The sequence below is a fragment of the Budorcas taxicolor genome, chromosome 4, assembly GCF_023091745.1.
Source record: "Budorcas taxicolor isolate Tak-1 chromosome 4, Takin1.1, whole genome shotgun sequence".
NCBI lineage: Eukaryota > Metazoa > Chordata > Mammalia > Artiodactyla > Bovidae > Budorcas > Budorcas taxicolor.
Window position 1 is genome coordinate 33,583,158 of NC_068913.1, and position 15,733 is coordinate 33,598,890.

The 15,733-nt window shown below is 34.7% G+C and overlaps 1 protein-coding gene across 1 annotated transcript in view; it reads right to left on the bottom strand.

The window, feature by feature from the left end:
- HYCC1 (hyccin PI4KA lipid kinase complex subunit 1) overlaps nucleotides 1-14,708 on the bottom strand; it is a 45,302-nt gene extending 30,594 nt beyond the window's left edge. Inside the window, exons 1-6 of the mRNA XM_052638986.1 lie at nucleotides 14,658-14,708; nucleotides 7,798-7,899; nucleotides 3,418-3,597; nucleotides 2,487-2,567; nucleotides 1,846-1,961; nucleotides 1,371-1,466 (exon numbers count right to left, since the gene is read on the bottom strand). Of these exons, the coding sequence (XP_052494946.1) occupies nucleotides 1,371-1,466; nucleotides 1,846-1,961; nucleotides 2,487-2,567; nucleotides 3,418-3,597; nucleotides 7,798-7,899; nucleotides 14,658-14,708 (626 nt within the window). The remainder of the gene's footprint in view (nucleotides 1-1,370; nucleotides 1,467-1,845; nucleotides 1,962-2,486; nucleotides 2,568-3,417; nucleotides 3,598-7,797; nucleotides 7,900-14,657) is intronic.
- Nucleotides 14,709-15,733: the final 1,025 nt, after the last annotated feature.

Sequence of the window (15,733 nt, forward strand, 5' to 3'; positions counted from 1 at the left end):
AATATTCTCCTTTCATTAAATACTGTTGATGGAAGATATTTATACCACAATGACTTCACAAAAGGAAAAGTTGGCAACATCATGTAAATACCCACTTCAGCTTTTCTGAAATTTTATAGATCTGTGAAATTCAAAAACCCTGGGCACTTCTGCCTTTAAAATATTTAAAACAAGACACATATTAGGAAGAATAAGTAATTGAGAGCAATGGCACATTGGTACCATCCTCCAAGGGGCAGGCAATGAAATTATGCTTCACTTCAGGAAACAGTTGAACTGCTCTCTGCTTCTCTATCTTATCTAATAAACCCCCTGCCTCGTTACCTTCCTCTCCCTCTTGACCTGCATGGTTTTCTATCCTAATCAACAGAATAAATTTATGGTTTTTGTTTGTTTTGACTTGATTTTTAAGTATTGCTCTATGCACCCTCCCTCTAATTAACTGCCCAAAGCTACATTTTCTAAGTAAGTTTGCCAAATCTAAAATTATTTTACAAGTTCCTGAATTCTATATTTTCCCTTATTTACTTGAATTACAAAAGGCATTTTCTCTGTCTTGTTTTTCTTTTGTTTTTCTTAAAAAAGAAAAAAAAAAAAGGGCAGGGTCTTCCTGGTGGTTCAGTGGCTAGCACTCAGTACTTTCACTGCTTAGGGTGTGGGTTCAGTCCTGAATGGGGAACTAAGATCTCACAAGCCTCACAGCACAGCCAAAAAAAGGTAACATGTTCAACACAGAAAATTTAGAGAATGACAGAAAATCACACAGGAAAAAAATTACAATAAACTATAATTCCACCAAGTAGACATAACTACTGTTAATACTCTGGTCATATTCAGTCAATGTTGAAATCACACCATATATACTATCATTAAATACTCTTTTAAATCAGAATTCTTAAATATTTGCATATATTAATACCTAACAATTATCATAATTTACTTAACCAAGTTCTTGGCTAAATTTTTTTTTAACAAGAAAAGTTTAAAAACCAGTATCTCCTACTTATTTCTTGGTACCAAATTAGAACACAGTAAAAATAACTTACTAGATAAGATAGATAAAAAGCAAACAAAACAGAAACTATGTCAAAAACTGAAAGGTCGTAACAGTTTCATACTTTTAATTATACAGTATAAGCCTTTTCTCATCAAAATTTTCCATTGAATTGTTATTCAGTTTTACCCTCTTTGTTGTGTTTTTTGCGACTTCATTGTGTCTTTAGGGAGCTTTCTGTACATTGACTAGGTGGAGCTCCATATTAACTTATTTAGTGTTTCAAACAAATGATTAAACAAAAAATAACGTAGATATGTAACAAACAAGCAATACTAGATTCATATATTTCAACACTAAAAACATTTGAATTTACCTTGAACAAATTTGACACAGTGATTGAAGAGAAACACGGGGCATATAGGTTAAGGCAGCATTGTAACACAACAAAAGGAATGTCAACACTTCAAACCTAAAAACAAACCCAAAGAGTATTTACAAATCTTGAGAATTCCAAGAAGTCAACTATAATTAAGCAAGCACTGGGGAGGGATATTGTGTTACAGAACAGACCTGTCCAATATAATCACACCAACAACAATATAAAATCAAAAAGAAAAAGAAGTAATAATCATACGAAAATTACCTTAAAAATTCAATGCTCCAGATGACATCTGAAGCAAAGTGTCTAAGTGACAAACAGGGAAGATGGGGTGTCTCTCTTGTATGAAATGACTCAACATTTTAAAACCTGTTATACACAACTCATTAAACATTATTTATAAATCTACTGAAATAATTTCTTTAGAAGTCAGCATGGTAGAATAGTAGGTTATGTCTCCACAGTATACCTATTCTGTGCTGTCAGCATCTCTCTTTGGGGGTGAGGTCCACTGTACACAACTTTTGACAAACCATGCTGGGATAGGGCGCTCTCCGTCAGAGCCATGGACCCAATGCTGGAAGGCTAAAGACAAAGACACGTGAATAAAGAAAAACCTATTCTGTTTAAGGGGTGGTATTTAGAATATATATACACCAATATATATATATTTAGAATGACTGCTATAAACCCCATATATCTTAGAAATATTCAGACTGCCTACTAAGTATTCTGCTCAAAGATTTAACAAATAACTAAAAACAAACCAAAAATAGAAATACAAAATAGTTTAACTTCAAAAATTCTGCCCCAGAAATACATAATTCACACACACACATAAAATCTAATCTTATTCATCAGATAAAGGGAAAAATATTCAAAATTAATACTTTTCATAGATCTTTTGCAATCAGGTTTTAGTTTAAACTTTAATGATTTTGATTTCCCATTTACTTTGGGAATAGGAAAATACTTTGTGTAAAATTTTACACTTTTTAAGGTACTAGTGAACCGATCAAAATTTTCACCTCAATAACCAACCAAACCCTAATTTACAGCAACTGCAAATCTTAGGACCAATAAACTTACTTTGATAAAAATGTAACTTACTTCATGATATACAGATGGTTTGGATAAAGATGGAATCGTAAAACTCAATACTTTACTATGTCCCTGTTTGTCAACTATTTCCTACAAACAAAAGAAAGTGAAAGAAAATGTCTCACAATATTTATTTTTTACACATAAATTTAAATATTTATTTTTTACACATAAATTGTTAGTGAAAAATAAAAAAGACCTGAAAAGAAAGGAATTTTAAAGTCAACTGAAATCTTAAACTATGATAATCCATTACTCATAAACATTAGGAGTTAACCTTCTCCTTAAAATCTAAGTAACATAGTTTTAAGGCTAAAATGCAGATGTCTTGTCTTAATTATCATTGATTTCTCTCATGTAAAAAGTTCCATTTTCTAAATCAATTAACACAGTCCTAAAACATATTACAAAATGACCCTTAAATTATTTTTCCATTTAAAAAAGTACCAACCTTAAGCATCTATCTAGAATATTGTACTATTTAATATACAAACATTATCAGTAATGCAAACTATATATTAAATCAATGGTGTAAACTCTGGAGACAGTCCAGATTTTATACAATTATTAGTGGTAGATCTTAGTTTAAATCTTTTCTCCAAACTTTCTGTGAAGGTCACAACAATTTATAGGCAGTGGCTTTTAAGTTTAAACAATTAAAAACTTAACACTGATATATTCAAATATTTCCATAAAAGAATCTAAATGATCTGATTTTTAGTCTCCAATCAGTAAAAAATGTGTATTTACATAATTGTATGTATGGCCATACAGCCTTTAGCCTCCATAAGGTTATTTTGAGGAGAACGAGCTCTGAGTCATCTGCTGCAATAAAAAACAAACATTAGCTCTACTAAAATGAAAAATAGTTGCTATTACGTATTCATTTTTGCTGATATTTGGCTTTTAAAACACTTTGTTAACTCCATTAAATACAAACCAAATTGTAAACCCCTAGAAGAAGAGCTTCAATGCATCCACTGCTGTGCACATTTCTGCTGGCGGAGACGGCGAGGTAGCACCAAATCAGTTCTGGAAGAAACTGCAGCGTAAATCGAAGCAACTGCTCCTCTCCACTGCGATAGAATTCAAAGAGCTGGTGACAGACAGGTTCCAACAACTGGAAGAAAGACAAAACATCGACTAAAGGGTTGGACTGTATCTGAATGACACTAACATGTAAAACGTAAAAGCATTTTCCTGATTGGTAATTACTGAAATATGCAAGCATTTCCATTTTTAGCAAGACTATTCACAGCTAAGCTAGTTAGTAAACCTATGAATTCTAGTGGAAGGCCAAACTGCAAAGTTAAGTGTATATGCAAGTACTCTGTAAAGTTTTAAAATATTCTGTAACTCCAAAGTAGTATTGTTATTAAAACTATATCTTTTTAACTTCCTGAAACAAATAGGTTGTGAAGAATTGTCTTCCTTAATATCCTTTCTTCCAGATAAAACATGCCAATATACAAATGACTGGCTACTGAGTTGGAGAAACTGAAATGAGAATGCTAGGTAGTTACTGTCACATGGCCTTCCTGAGCTTATAATTAGGTAGCATCTGACTGCAATGACTGGTATGTAGAGTAGCTGAATAATATAAAGCCCCTAGATCTAGTTTCTTACTATAACCATGATTAATTGCCCCTAGATAATCTAAACACCTCTGTCATTTTGTTTTAGACATGATTTGGACTTACTGATAACCATTTTTCTCCCAACACCCCCACAGGTATTCAGTTAAGAGAGATGAGTGTATCTTTAAAGCATATACAATAATCACATACAGGTCACTTACAAATATGTCAAGAGATTCACAGGGCTATTTTTCAAACTATATTTCACTGAAATATAGTTTCAGTGAATGGGAGTTCGTTCACTTCCCCGACTTAGGCAATAGATTTACATCAACTTAAGAAACAGATGTTCTACTACAAGTAAGTGGAATGAACAAAAACTGATTTAAAGTGGATGCCTTGATTTCAAAAAAGTTCAATATGTAAAGTAAACCTGATACAATTAAAGTCAGAATTATTTATGCAAGGTAAAGAAAAACTTATACTTCAATAAACATTGACAAAATTGGTCTTTCCTACTGAAATACTGTCTTCTTACAGCTAAATACACTCTCAAAATGGTTGTTAGAGGGCAACAGGTGTCCATGTGGCATGGCAAAGGTAATGGAAACAGAAGGGTCGGAGGCAAAGCAATGCCTCTCAAAGACTGCAAGAGAAGTTTCTAGGGTAGGAATTAATTTGGAAGAATGAAGAGGAGGGTAGTGGAAGAAAGACTGTTACGGGAATGTTTAGCTTTCAGACTGGAGTTTTTAAAATTTCTTTGTGGACCAGTGCCAATAATCTTGTAAGTTATGGTGTGACATCGCTCATCCCTATTTCACCCAGGAAATATTTGATTAAATCAATATAGTCTAACAAATATCTACAAACTTATAAAACTTTATGCTGAAAATTTATTTGATAGTCTGCATGAGCACATAATCAATTTTAATCAAAACACTCCAGTCTTTTAAAATCGTTTAACATCTAAAACAGTTTCGATTTATGAAAGCAGAACCAAATGAAGATAGATTCAAAAGGGATGTAGCAGTTACACATTGCAATAAGATTAGATGAAATTAAGTATATCGAACTACTAGAGATAAACACCAATATTTATGCAGGGTTTTACACTTGCAAAGTACTTTCATATATGTAAACCCATTCAATTCCCACAATACTAGGGTGCAATGTCTTTACCCCGACAATGTATTCTTTCTACATAAGCAAATTGAGACAAAGAAGCTACTGAAACCAAAAATAATCACACAGTTCAGGAAGGCCAGACTGAAGCCAAGACTTTTTAACTACTTTATAAACATACTTGAAAAACGTCAGAAAAGAACAAGACAACATACAATGTGGGAAACACAGGCAGTGTTGGACTTACTTAACCTGATTATAATTGAGACAAATAATGGGGCATTAGAATATGCTGCATTCCTAGTGTTTTGGTCAAATTTTTAAATGTATTTTCTCAAGGAAACATTACTAAACTTGATTGGGTAGGTTTCACAGTACTATTAAGAGAGAATTGTACTTAAAGTATTAATATATTTTGATATATTAAATGGCCTTCTATATTCTATTCATCATGTACCTTCTTTCCCTTCTAAAATACATTATGAATTCTATAACAACTGAGTTACAAATGAATTTTTACAATCATCCATTCATAAGTAAGAAGCTGTATCTTAAGAGAATGTTAATGGTAATAAGAAATGTATCATAAAATGCCTTTAATTGACTAAAGAAGATGGGAAAAGCTAAGTTTGGGTAAATTTACAAGAGAATTTTCCAAACTTTTTTTTTCATTGAACAATTACTGAGAATATATGGGTAGGACAAAGACACAGAGAAGTTGGAGGGGACTAATATTTAGGTGCCAGTAGCCAGGGAACCGACTTCTCACTATGGGCTCCCTATGTTTAGAACACCAAAAAGATTTCATATGGCTCTTTAAAAAACAAAACAAAACAGTTGGCTTCCTAACAAACCTAAGTATTTTTAGCCTCTAATCCTATATCTATCTTAAAGCTACAGTCAATTAAAAGCACTGGTAAAGGAAACTTCACTTTATCGATAAACTGCCTCTTTACAGTTTCTTGAGCCTGACTCACATACCTACCTCAGGGCCTTTGCAATGACTACTTCCTCTCTGGAAAGCTCTTGCCCTCAGTTTTATTTTCTTGCTCTAATTCATTCAGACCTTAATTCAACCATCACCTCCTCAGTCCCAACACATACTTCCCCTACTCTGCTTTATTATCTTCATAGTTTTACCACTAACATTATACATTTAGGTATTTGTTTAATGTTTATCCCACCTACAAGAATATAAGTTCTAATCTATAAGATAAAGAAGTTATTCTACTTTGTACATTTCTAAGTGATTTCTGACACATCATGTGTGTTCAATGAATATTTATCAAATGAATTTAACCACATAATGAGAAGGTACCAAATTTCCCAGATTTCAAATAAACTAGAATCAACATTTCAAATTTCAAAACTGCCAACAGACAATGACATCAAGTTTTTAGGAATACTATATCTCCATATTAAGATATAAAATATTCTAAAGAGCAAAAGGAGACTCTTTGTGACCCCCATGGACTACATAGTCCATGGAATTCTCCAGGCCAGAATACTGGAGTGGGTAGCCGTTCCCTTCTCTAGAGGATATTCCCAACCTAGGGATCAAACCCAGGTCTCCGACATCGCAGGTGGATTCTTTACTAGCTGAGCCGCCAGGGAAGCCCGAAAGTAGATCACACAGTTATATCTGAGAAGTACTTCTGAGTACATTTTTTAAGACTGAGTTTTCTTTTTAAGAATACAGGATACACACTGTCTTTACCACATTTATCAGGCTAAAAACTAGATTATTTGCTTTTATCTGCATGCCATGCATTTTGATTTTCCTCACCATTTCCAAACCTTATCTATTTCTACTATGAATGGTAGGATTTATAAGCACCAGAATCTGGGAGTACAGTTCACTTTATCACTTTCAAACTAAATTTGCTATCTAAAAATGCAAAGGAAATGCAGGCGAAGGGAAGGCAGAGAAAAGAAGCAAGGGCTGGGAAAAACTTACCACCAGAACCAAACTACTAGCTACTCAAATTTCTTGCCTTTTCTCAGGCCTCCATATACTATTCCCTTCAGCTTGCAATGTCCTTTTACTTTCTACACCTGGAAAATGTGTGCAAATCCATCTAGACTCAGTTAAGCATTGCTCTGAAAGTATGTATTTACTTATTTTCTCCCTTTCCTCTTTTGGGACACAGGCCATGTGGTACTCATCTTTGATTTCCTGTTGCCTAGCACTGCAGCTGACACATAATGGACACACAAATATTTGCTGAATGAATAAATGAATGCAGTGACCCAGGCTCTCCAAGGTTATCCCCACAGACGGAGAGACAGACATACACATACATACATAATACATAGAAAGATGAGCAGCAGCATGTTCAGAGATGGCTTTGGAATATGGTGATCCTATTTCTTGGCCTAGGAAATGATACATTGGAGCTCATTTTATCATAATTTTTTTTATTCTGTCATTTTTCTGAATATAAAGTATTCTTACCTCTCTATTCATTTCTCAAAAGGAATCAGTTAAACACTGCAAAATATACATTACAGTTTTTAAAACTCTACTTTTACTACTTTTTAAAATATATACATTTCACAATAAGAAATTAAAAATCAATCAAATGAAAACTACCAGCACGATGAACTCTGAGAGTACTTACCTCACTTTGTGGCTCCTGGATAACTTTATAGAGAGATGAAACTAAAGAACTCTTTTCCTTCAAATTTGTAGCATAATTTGGTAAAGATGTTTCTGGTAGTGTCTAAACAAATTTAAAAAATACACTTTACTTTTATGAAATGTCCCAAATAGGTAAATCCAAATACAGAAAGCAGATTGTCAGAAACTGGGGGAGGGGGAATTGGGAAGAGGAAGAACTGAGAGTGACTAATTAGACACAGATTTTCTTTGGGGGGTGATGGTGGGGCTTTCTCTGGGGCTTAGATGATGGTGTTAATGGCACAACACTTTACAACCAGTAAAAAGCCTCTGTACTATCACCTGAAAACAGTGAATTTTTCATTATGTGAATAATATCTTAACCAAAAAGTGGTAAAAATAAAACAAAAGATACATTTAATACTCAACATCAACAGGGATACAAATTAATATCAACACTGCATCTTTGACCATAGTTTGGAGTTGTAAATAAGAATACGAATCATTTGTAAAGCCAGAGGTACATTTTTTTGTAGCAACATATATGTTACCGATCTCATTAACAGCATTTTATCCTGTTTCTTAATAAACATGTTATATAAGGATCTAATGTTCCAAACCTTAAAGCCACAGATCATATAATGTCTGTTAAGTAAGACTGTTCTCCTTTACAGAACTGGGGGGAAGTTTTTACTTCTTGGAATGGAGAAAAAGATAGTCACACTACCAACAAATTTGCCTAATGCCATTTAAAATATCAACAACTAACCACAGTTTGGTAGGGTCACCCCTTCAGAAAGGACACCATGACCAGAAAGGAATGGGAAGAGATAAAACTCCAGTAGTAAGTCAGACAGTTTTGGGTAAAGGTAGTAGGGAAATATGAAAACAAAAAACAAAAAAACAACAACTTCATTATAACAAATGATAAAAACCTATCCTTCTAGAGTATGGCCTTCTTTAACAACTTCTGTCTTCCAACTCTTTATTTTTTACCTAGGAAAAGTATTTCTATCAATCAACCAACTAATTAACAATGTTTATCCTGCAGCAGATATAATGTCTCAGTTCAGTTCAGTCGCTCAGTCGTGTCCAACTCTTTGCGACCCCATGAATCACAGCACACCAGGCCTCCCTGTCCATCACCAACTCCCGGAGTTTACCCAAACTCATGCCCATCAAGTCGATGATGCCAGCCAGCCATCTCATCCTCTGTCATCCCCTTCTCTTCCTGCCCCCAGTCCCTCCCAGCATCAGGGTCTTTTCCAATGAGTCAACTCTTCACATGAGGTGGCCAAAGTATTGGAGTTTCAGTTTCAGCATCAGTCCTTCCAAAGAACACCCAGGACTGATCTCCTTTAGGATGGACTGGTTGGATCTCCTTGTCTCAAGGCAAGAATACTGAAGTGGTTTGCCATTCCCTTCTCCAGTGGACCACATTCTGTCAGACCTCTCCACCATGACCCGTCCATTTTGGGTGGCCCCACATGGCATGGCTTAGTTTCATTGAGTTAGACAAGGCTGTGGTCCGTGTGATACCTTGCTTCTAATGTCTTGAGATACTGGTAATTGTAAGAGATACATTATTTTTCCCATGTCCCATATCCTAGTATTTTATGATTTAAAATGGGTTATAGTTTAGTGTATATAGGTGTATGTGTACATAAATAGACATATAAAATTAAACAGCATATTTATAATAAGGATATTTGATTCATTTTAACTTAACTGTGAATTCCTCAAAGGCAAGATCTATCTTATCTCTCCATCTACAGCATTCAGCATAAGGCCTTGTACTCAAATCTTTGCTGCAGACATTATATAATAGATGAACAAAATAAGAAATAAATACTGTCACTGTTACTCTTCAGTAGATTCTTGAAAAACAGGTCACATTTCACCTTAGGATATATAAGTGAATAGACTGTTTTTTTAATTTAATAGGACAGTTTTGTTTCCCGAAATGGTGAAGTAAACGTGAACTATCTGGGAACCTTCCACCATTCTTTGGGTGGGGAGGAGAGAGTTTCACTGCAACTGCTTACATAAAGAGGGGATTAGGGCTTTCTTCAATAGTTCAAAAGCATGTAACAAAAGATCTCCAGGCAACATTCCATTTCTGTTACTTGATCAACAGTAACCTAATACTGGTGGAATTTATACAAAAGGGAGTAACTGTCAAATAAACAACAGATGTCTAATTGCCTGGAAGATAATGAACCTAAGCTATATATGTAAAACACATTAATGTATGTTTGTGCATGTGTGCACATGTGTGTCTAAACATAAAATTTCAAACTAAGTGAATTGAAAAATAAATCGTAAAAAATGATTAGTGAATAAAAAGATTTTTACATGCACTATCTAGCCTAAAACTGAAACAGTCATTAAAAGTGTGAATTACAATTTTTAGTTATGTACCAATTAACCCTCATGAGGTAAAATATTTTTTGTGAAATAGCCAAAAGTAAAACGACAGTTCTTTTCCAAAAAGACAAGTTCTAAAAAATATTCTGGGCCTAGGCTACTACTGCTAAATGAGAGGAAATGTCTCCTAAAAATTAGTAAGCTATTACATTTTTATTTCATTTTGTGAATGTGAGAAAAGTTAATTTTTGTCAATAGGAGAGAAAATACAATTGCTGTGTTTATGAACAGTGCTTTGAAAACCTTAAGATGTAAAAGAGTCTATGGATTTAAATACCATTACAACAAACCTTTAAATTTATATTGTACTAGTTCAAAGGTACTGGCCTTCTTAAATACTAGTTAAGTTTTCTCACTTTGAAGAATGCAGAACTAGAGACAAAAGAAGTAATAATGGGATAACAGGGTAAGAAATTAGTCTTGGCAAAATTTGAAGAAGACAGATGCTTCAAATTAAAGCATCATTTGGCAGATGGCTTTTATAAAATTTAAGGAAGTGATACAAGTTAGATGGAAGAGAATTAATGAAGATGGACAGATGGATAGAGAACCAATAAATAAAACAACTCTGACCAACAACATTACACATAAGACTAGATTTTGAGTCACATATTCTGATTCAGTGACTACCAGAAAATTAAAAAATCTGCTATATAAATTTACACATAACATTAAGAAAAACAATACAATCTGTAAGATAACATTTTACAAATAAGTATTTGAAATATAGAAATTGAACTCATGAACTCTTAAAATAATTAGGTCTGAGTCTAATGACTTTGTTGGTATACTGCTGCTGCTGCTGCTGCTAAGTCACTTCAGCCGTGTCCAACTCTGTGCAACCCCATAGATAGCAGCCCACCAGGCTCCTCCGTCCCTGGGATTCTCCAGGCAAGAACACTGGAGTGGGTTGCCACTTCCTTCTCCAATGCATGAAAGTGAAATCGTGTCCAACTCTTAGGAACCCCATGGACTGCAGCCTACCAGGCTCCTCCGTCCATGGGATTTTCCAGGCAAGAGTATTGGAGTTGTTGGTATACTAAGATGTGGGGCCCTAAATGGGAAACCTTGAAAAAGAAGGGCTAGCTTTGCAGTTTAGAACTAAGATGGCGCCTGGCGGAAGAGATGAGGGCGTGGGGTAAGTTGGTTGTTAAAACTTGATTGGCTCTCTTGATTTCCATGCAGGTGGACAGCGCGTGATCACCATGGACTCTCCTTACAATGAAGCGCATGACAACTTGACCTTTAATGTGATTGGTGCAACTATGCTATATTAAGATTTGACCTTTAACGTGATTGGTGCAACTATGGCATATTACAATTTGACCTTTAATGTGATTGGTCCAACCCTCGAAAAACCCCTTGCTTGCCTATATAAACCAAGAGTTTGTAGCAATGAAGCGAAACTGCTCAGACGGAACCCCTGTCGCATCTGATCGTCTCTTGCTTGCTGAGGGGCTGGGTTGGCCGACAGCAGGCTCACCTCTCCTCGGGACCCCTCGGCTTTGCTGAGGGAAGTTCCACTGCCTCTCTCTTTCTGCGGAGAGCCCCCCCCACACTAAGAGAATATTAATGAGGGCCCAAAGCTGGTTTGTCCAAAGGCAAAAAAGAAAAAAAAAAAAGCACAAAGCAAACTATGTTATCTTGTGCATTTGAGAGAATGCTGAGTGAGTTACGAGTCTGGGAGTTCAGGCTGCACCCATGGAAAAGTGTAGAGCTAAAAGCATCTTCACACGCCACCTATTTCAGGGTTTCCTGGTGAGGATGTTGAGACCCAAAGAAGTTATGCGATTTGTCCAATATGGTAAAACCACCTAGAGGAAAAATTTGACTTCTCAGTCTCAAGCACCCTGTATCACTTACTTTATCAGTCATGATGACCTTGGCTTATTAGCACCATGGTTATTAAACAACCAAGCAGAAACTCAGAACGACAGAAAATCTCTAAATTTTATATCTTAAATATTTTAACCAAAATATGTAACTAACATCACAAATCATTTCAAAAGACAAGATACTTTAATTTTAAAAGTAAGAGATTTGTTCTTACATACTTTACTATCTTCTATTATTTTTAGTATGTTGCTAACTTTGTCTGGTAACCTTAACCTCTTTACCAAACATAAACAGAGCTGAATTCAATGCACATTAACACAATTCAAAATAATTTTAAGAAATGCCTACCATATTAACCAAAAAATAGGAAATATCTTCCCTATACCTGACAAAAATGTGTATATCATTTGTTGTATCAAGTTGACTATCTTTACTTTTGGATGGTTAGGGGAAAGTTAAATAACTTTTCAGTTCATAGGGTCCAGGATTTTACTTCTCTTCTCTCAATGAAAAAGCTTCCTTCCCAGGAATGGAAGAGAATAAAGAAACAGATGATAAGGGAAGAGAATTAGCCATAACTTTCAATTATTTGCCTTAATAGTTGACTCCTCTCCTATGTTCCCCATCCTTCATCATGCCCTCTTGCCACAACTCCCATATTAAAAAATGGTTTAATGGCTATATTTCCTTTTGCAAATTTTGCTTCACCATTAAACATAAGAATATCCCAGGAGTGGTAGTCAGCTGTTAAAGTTGACAATTTTCAACAACTTGCCAAAAAAATCATGATAATGAACCATATTAAACTCTCATGAAACAGAAAAAAAAACAAACTTAAAAACACAAAGACAACTTATGTAAGAAAAAAAGGCACACACCAGATTTATTCAAACTTAAAATATGCAGATGGCACTACCTGCAGTGGACTATATACAGTGCACTTCTATAAGAGCATGCATAACTACATCACTCTATGAATTAGGGGATCCATAGAAAGATAATTTATGACTACAAAAGCTGACAAAATGAAAATCTTTGTCATTCATCAGGATAAGACAACAACAGCAGCTACGGCCAGCTACAAAATTAACAGGAAACACTGCTTCTCTCAAGGACATACTACAGCTGAAAAGTGTCATAAAAACCTCCATTTAAAAAAATTAATTTAGTTTTTAATTGAAGGATAATTGCTTTACAGAATTTTGTTGTTTTCTGTCAAACATCAACAAGAATCAGCCATAGGTATACACATGTCCTCTCCTTCTTGAATCTCCATTTTTTAGTGACTTCTGTATTCTTACTCAGTGAGCAGCTTTGCTATCTAAAATTACAGATATCAAAAGTTTTGCTCTTTAAACATGTATCGATAAGAATGAAATATCCCACTCCTGCCTGGAGGATGTGAGTCACCTAGACACAGAGAACCAGGCTTCAGATTAGGGGTTTCTGAACTCAACATTGCACACAGATGTTAACTTTGTAGGTTCTAAAGACAACATGACCATGGGTCCACTTCATAGTCCAGGTCTGATTTTAACCCCATTACACGTCACTCTGCTTTGTCTTGAGCCTATCAAAATACTATTTCATTTAAATTTCATCTGAACACCTTTCCTCCAAATCCTATAATTATTTTATTTTTTTGTTTGGTGAAATGCCTACACAGTACCTATTGTATGGTGTCCCTCATTGAAACAAGCTAATAACTCTGAGTTTTGTCTGAGGTCTTGCGCTAATCGAGCTGGACAAAAAAAAAAAAACCAAAGTGTCAGCCCAAACTTTCCATTCCTGTGGTTCCTGATCAGGAAGCTCACATAATTATGTGTAACAGTGAGAAAAAGAGGACAAAAAGAAGGTTACTGTTTAGTCGCCAAGTCGTGCAACTCCTTGATCTACCGCATGCCAGGCTCCTCTATCTATGGGATTTCCCAGGCAAGAAGACTGGAGTGGGCTGCCCTTTCTTTCTTCAGGGGGGGACCTTCCCGACCCAGGGTTCAAACCTGTGTCTCCTACATTGGCAGGTGGATTCTCTACCACTGAGCCACCAGGGAAGCTCCAGCTAACTGGTTAAATAAATATAATTTTAGCTATCATAGAGAAGAGTTCATAAGACAACCAAACAGAGGTTTTGTTTTTGTTTTTCATCCACTAACCAAAAGTTATATACCCCTTTACAGGCACTGGGTAAGCCAACTAAAGAAAGATGCATTGATAGAAAGTTGTGCAAATATCTTCCCATCTTCTCATCGTTGATCATGTCCATTTCCCCTGCCGCCCCAAACTGGGAGAAACATTTTAACTGAGAATTGTTCATGGTGGTTAGGGAGAGTGACATCAACTTTCAGAGACTTTAACCATTCTTTGTGATGTTGCCATAAAAGGGAGAAGACAAACCTTTAAACCACTTGGCAAAAAAGGAGCCAATTTCCTCACAAAGATTATTATCTGTAAATAATCCCCCAATAAGTTTTTTAGAATATTCTTTTGCTTCCACAGATATTTGGCTTTTTAGTCATTAAAAAAGGAAGCCAATGGAATTTAAAACTCAGATAAAACTTCTTTGGAATATAGTTATTATAGTAAAACAGTAAATATTACCTTAAACTCCGACAACCATTCCTCCACAACCCCTTTCTCTGAAGTGAACATTTTTCCACATCTGTTCTAAATCTTCAACCTGAAAATTAACATAGAAAAATGCTAAAATTTTGAATACGTTTTCTTTATAGTCAGATTACCAAAGATAGAAGTAATCCTATAAAATTTATCCACTTTTTTATTGAGAAATTAAAACAGTTTCAAACATAAAATTACTGAGTTAATATCAAAAATCAATGGGCACAAACAGCACTGAAATGCAAGAATCATGACAAAAGTATAAACGATTATAACATGATGAATTAGCTCTACAATTTTCACTCAGCTTTTAGTAATGTCAGCTGTGAAACATACTGGACATTTTTCCTTAGTTTAAATTAAATAATTCCAAAGAGATAATGCAACTTAAGAACACATTTTAAAATTGTGAAAATATAAAAAGACATGCATCCAAACTTGACTTTATAGAAACCATTACAGTAATTTCATTTGCTTATATTTCAGTTCTTTAGTACAATAACTATCTAGGCAAGCCACTTGGTTTCCTGGAAGCTTAATATTCATGAAACAGAAGTAAAAGTGCTAATAGCCAAGGTAATGACAATATGCAACAATAGCTATTCAGAAGACTGGAATTTACTTAAGTATAAATAAGAAAAAAAGAAAGTTAAAGGAAATGCAAAACAAATTTATCTCAAGAAAAACTTCTGTCAAAGTACAATACAGTTTTCTTCATACCTCCATCTATAAGAAAGTGGACTGTTTCTTGAGGGAAAACTTTATTAGTTCTATCTGAATTTGCTAAACTCCTAAGTCAGACACAAACCCTGCATTAGCCTTCTTGATTTTCATCACAATTATCATGTAGAAGAAACCGAGGCAAAACTGACAGAAACTGAATCTTGATTCTATTCTTACTTGTAGTATAAACTTGGGCAAGTTATTTGCCTTCCTTTTTTCATTCATGAACTAGGAAAAACCACAATCATACTTTCAGTTGATCACTGTGAAAATATAATGAAAAAATGTAAATAGAAGCACCTGGCAATAAAAGTGTTGTCTTACTATGCAATACT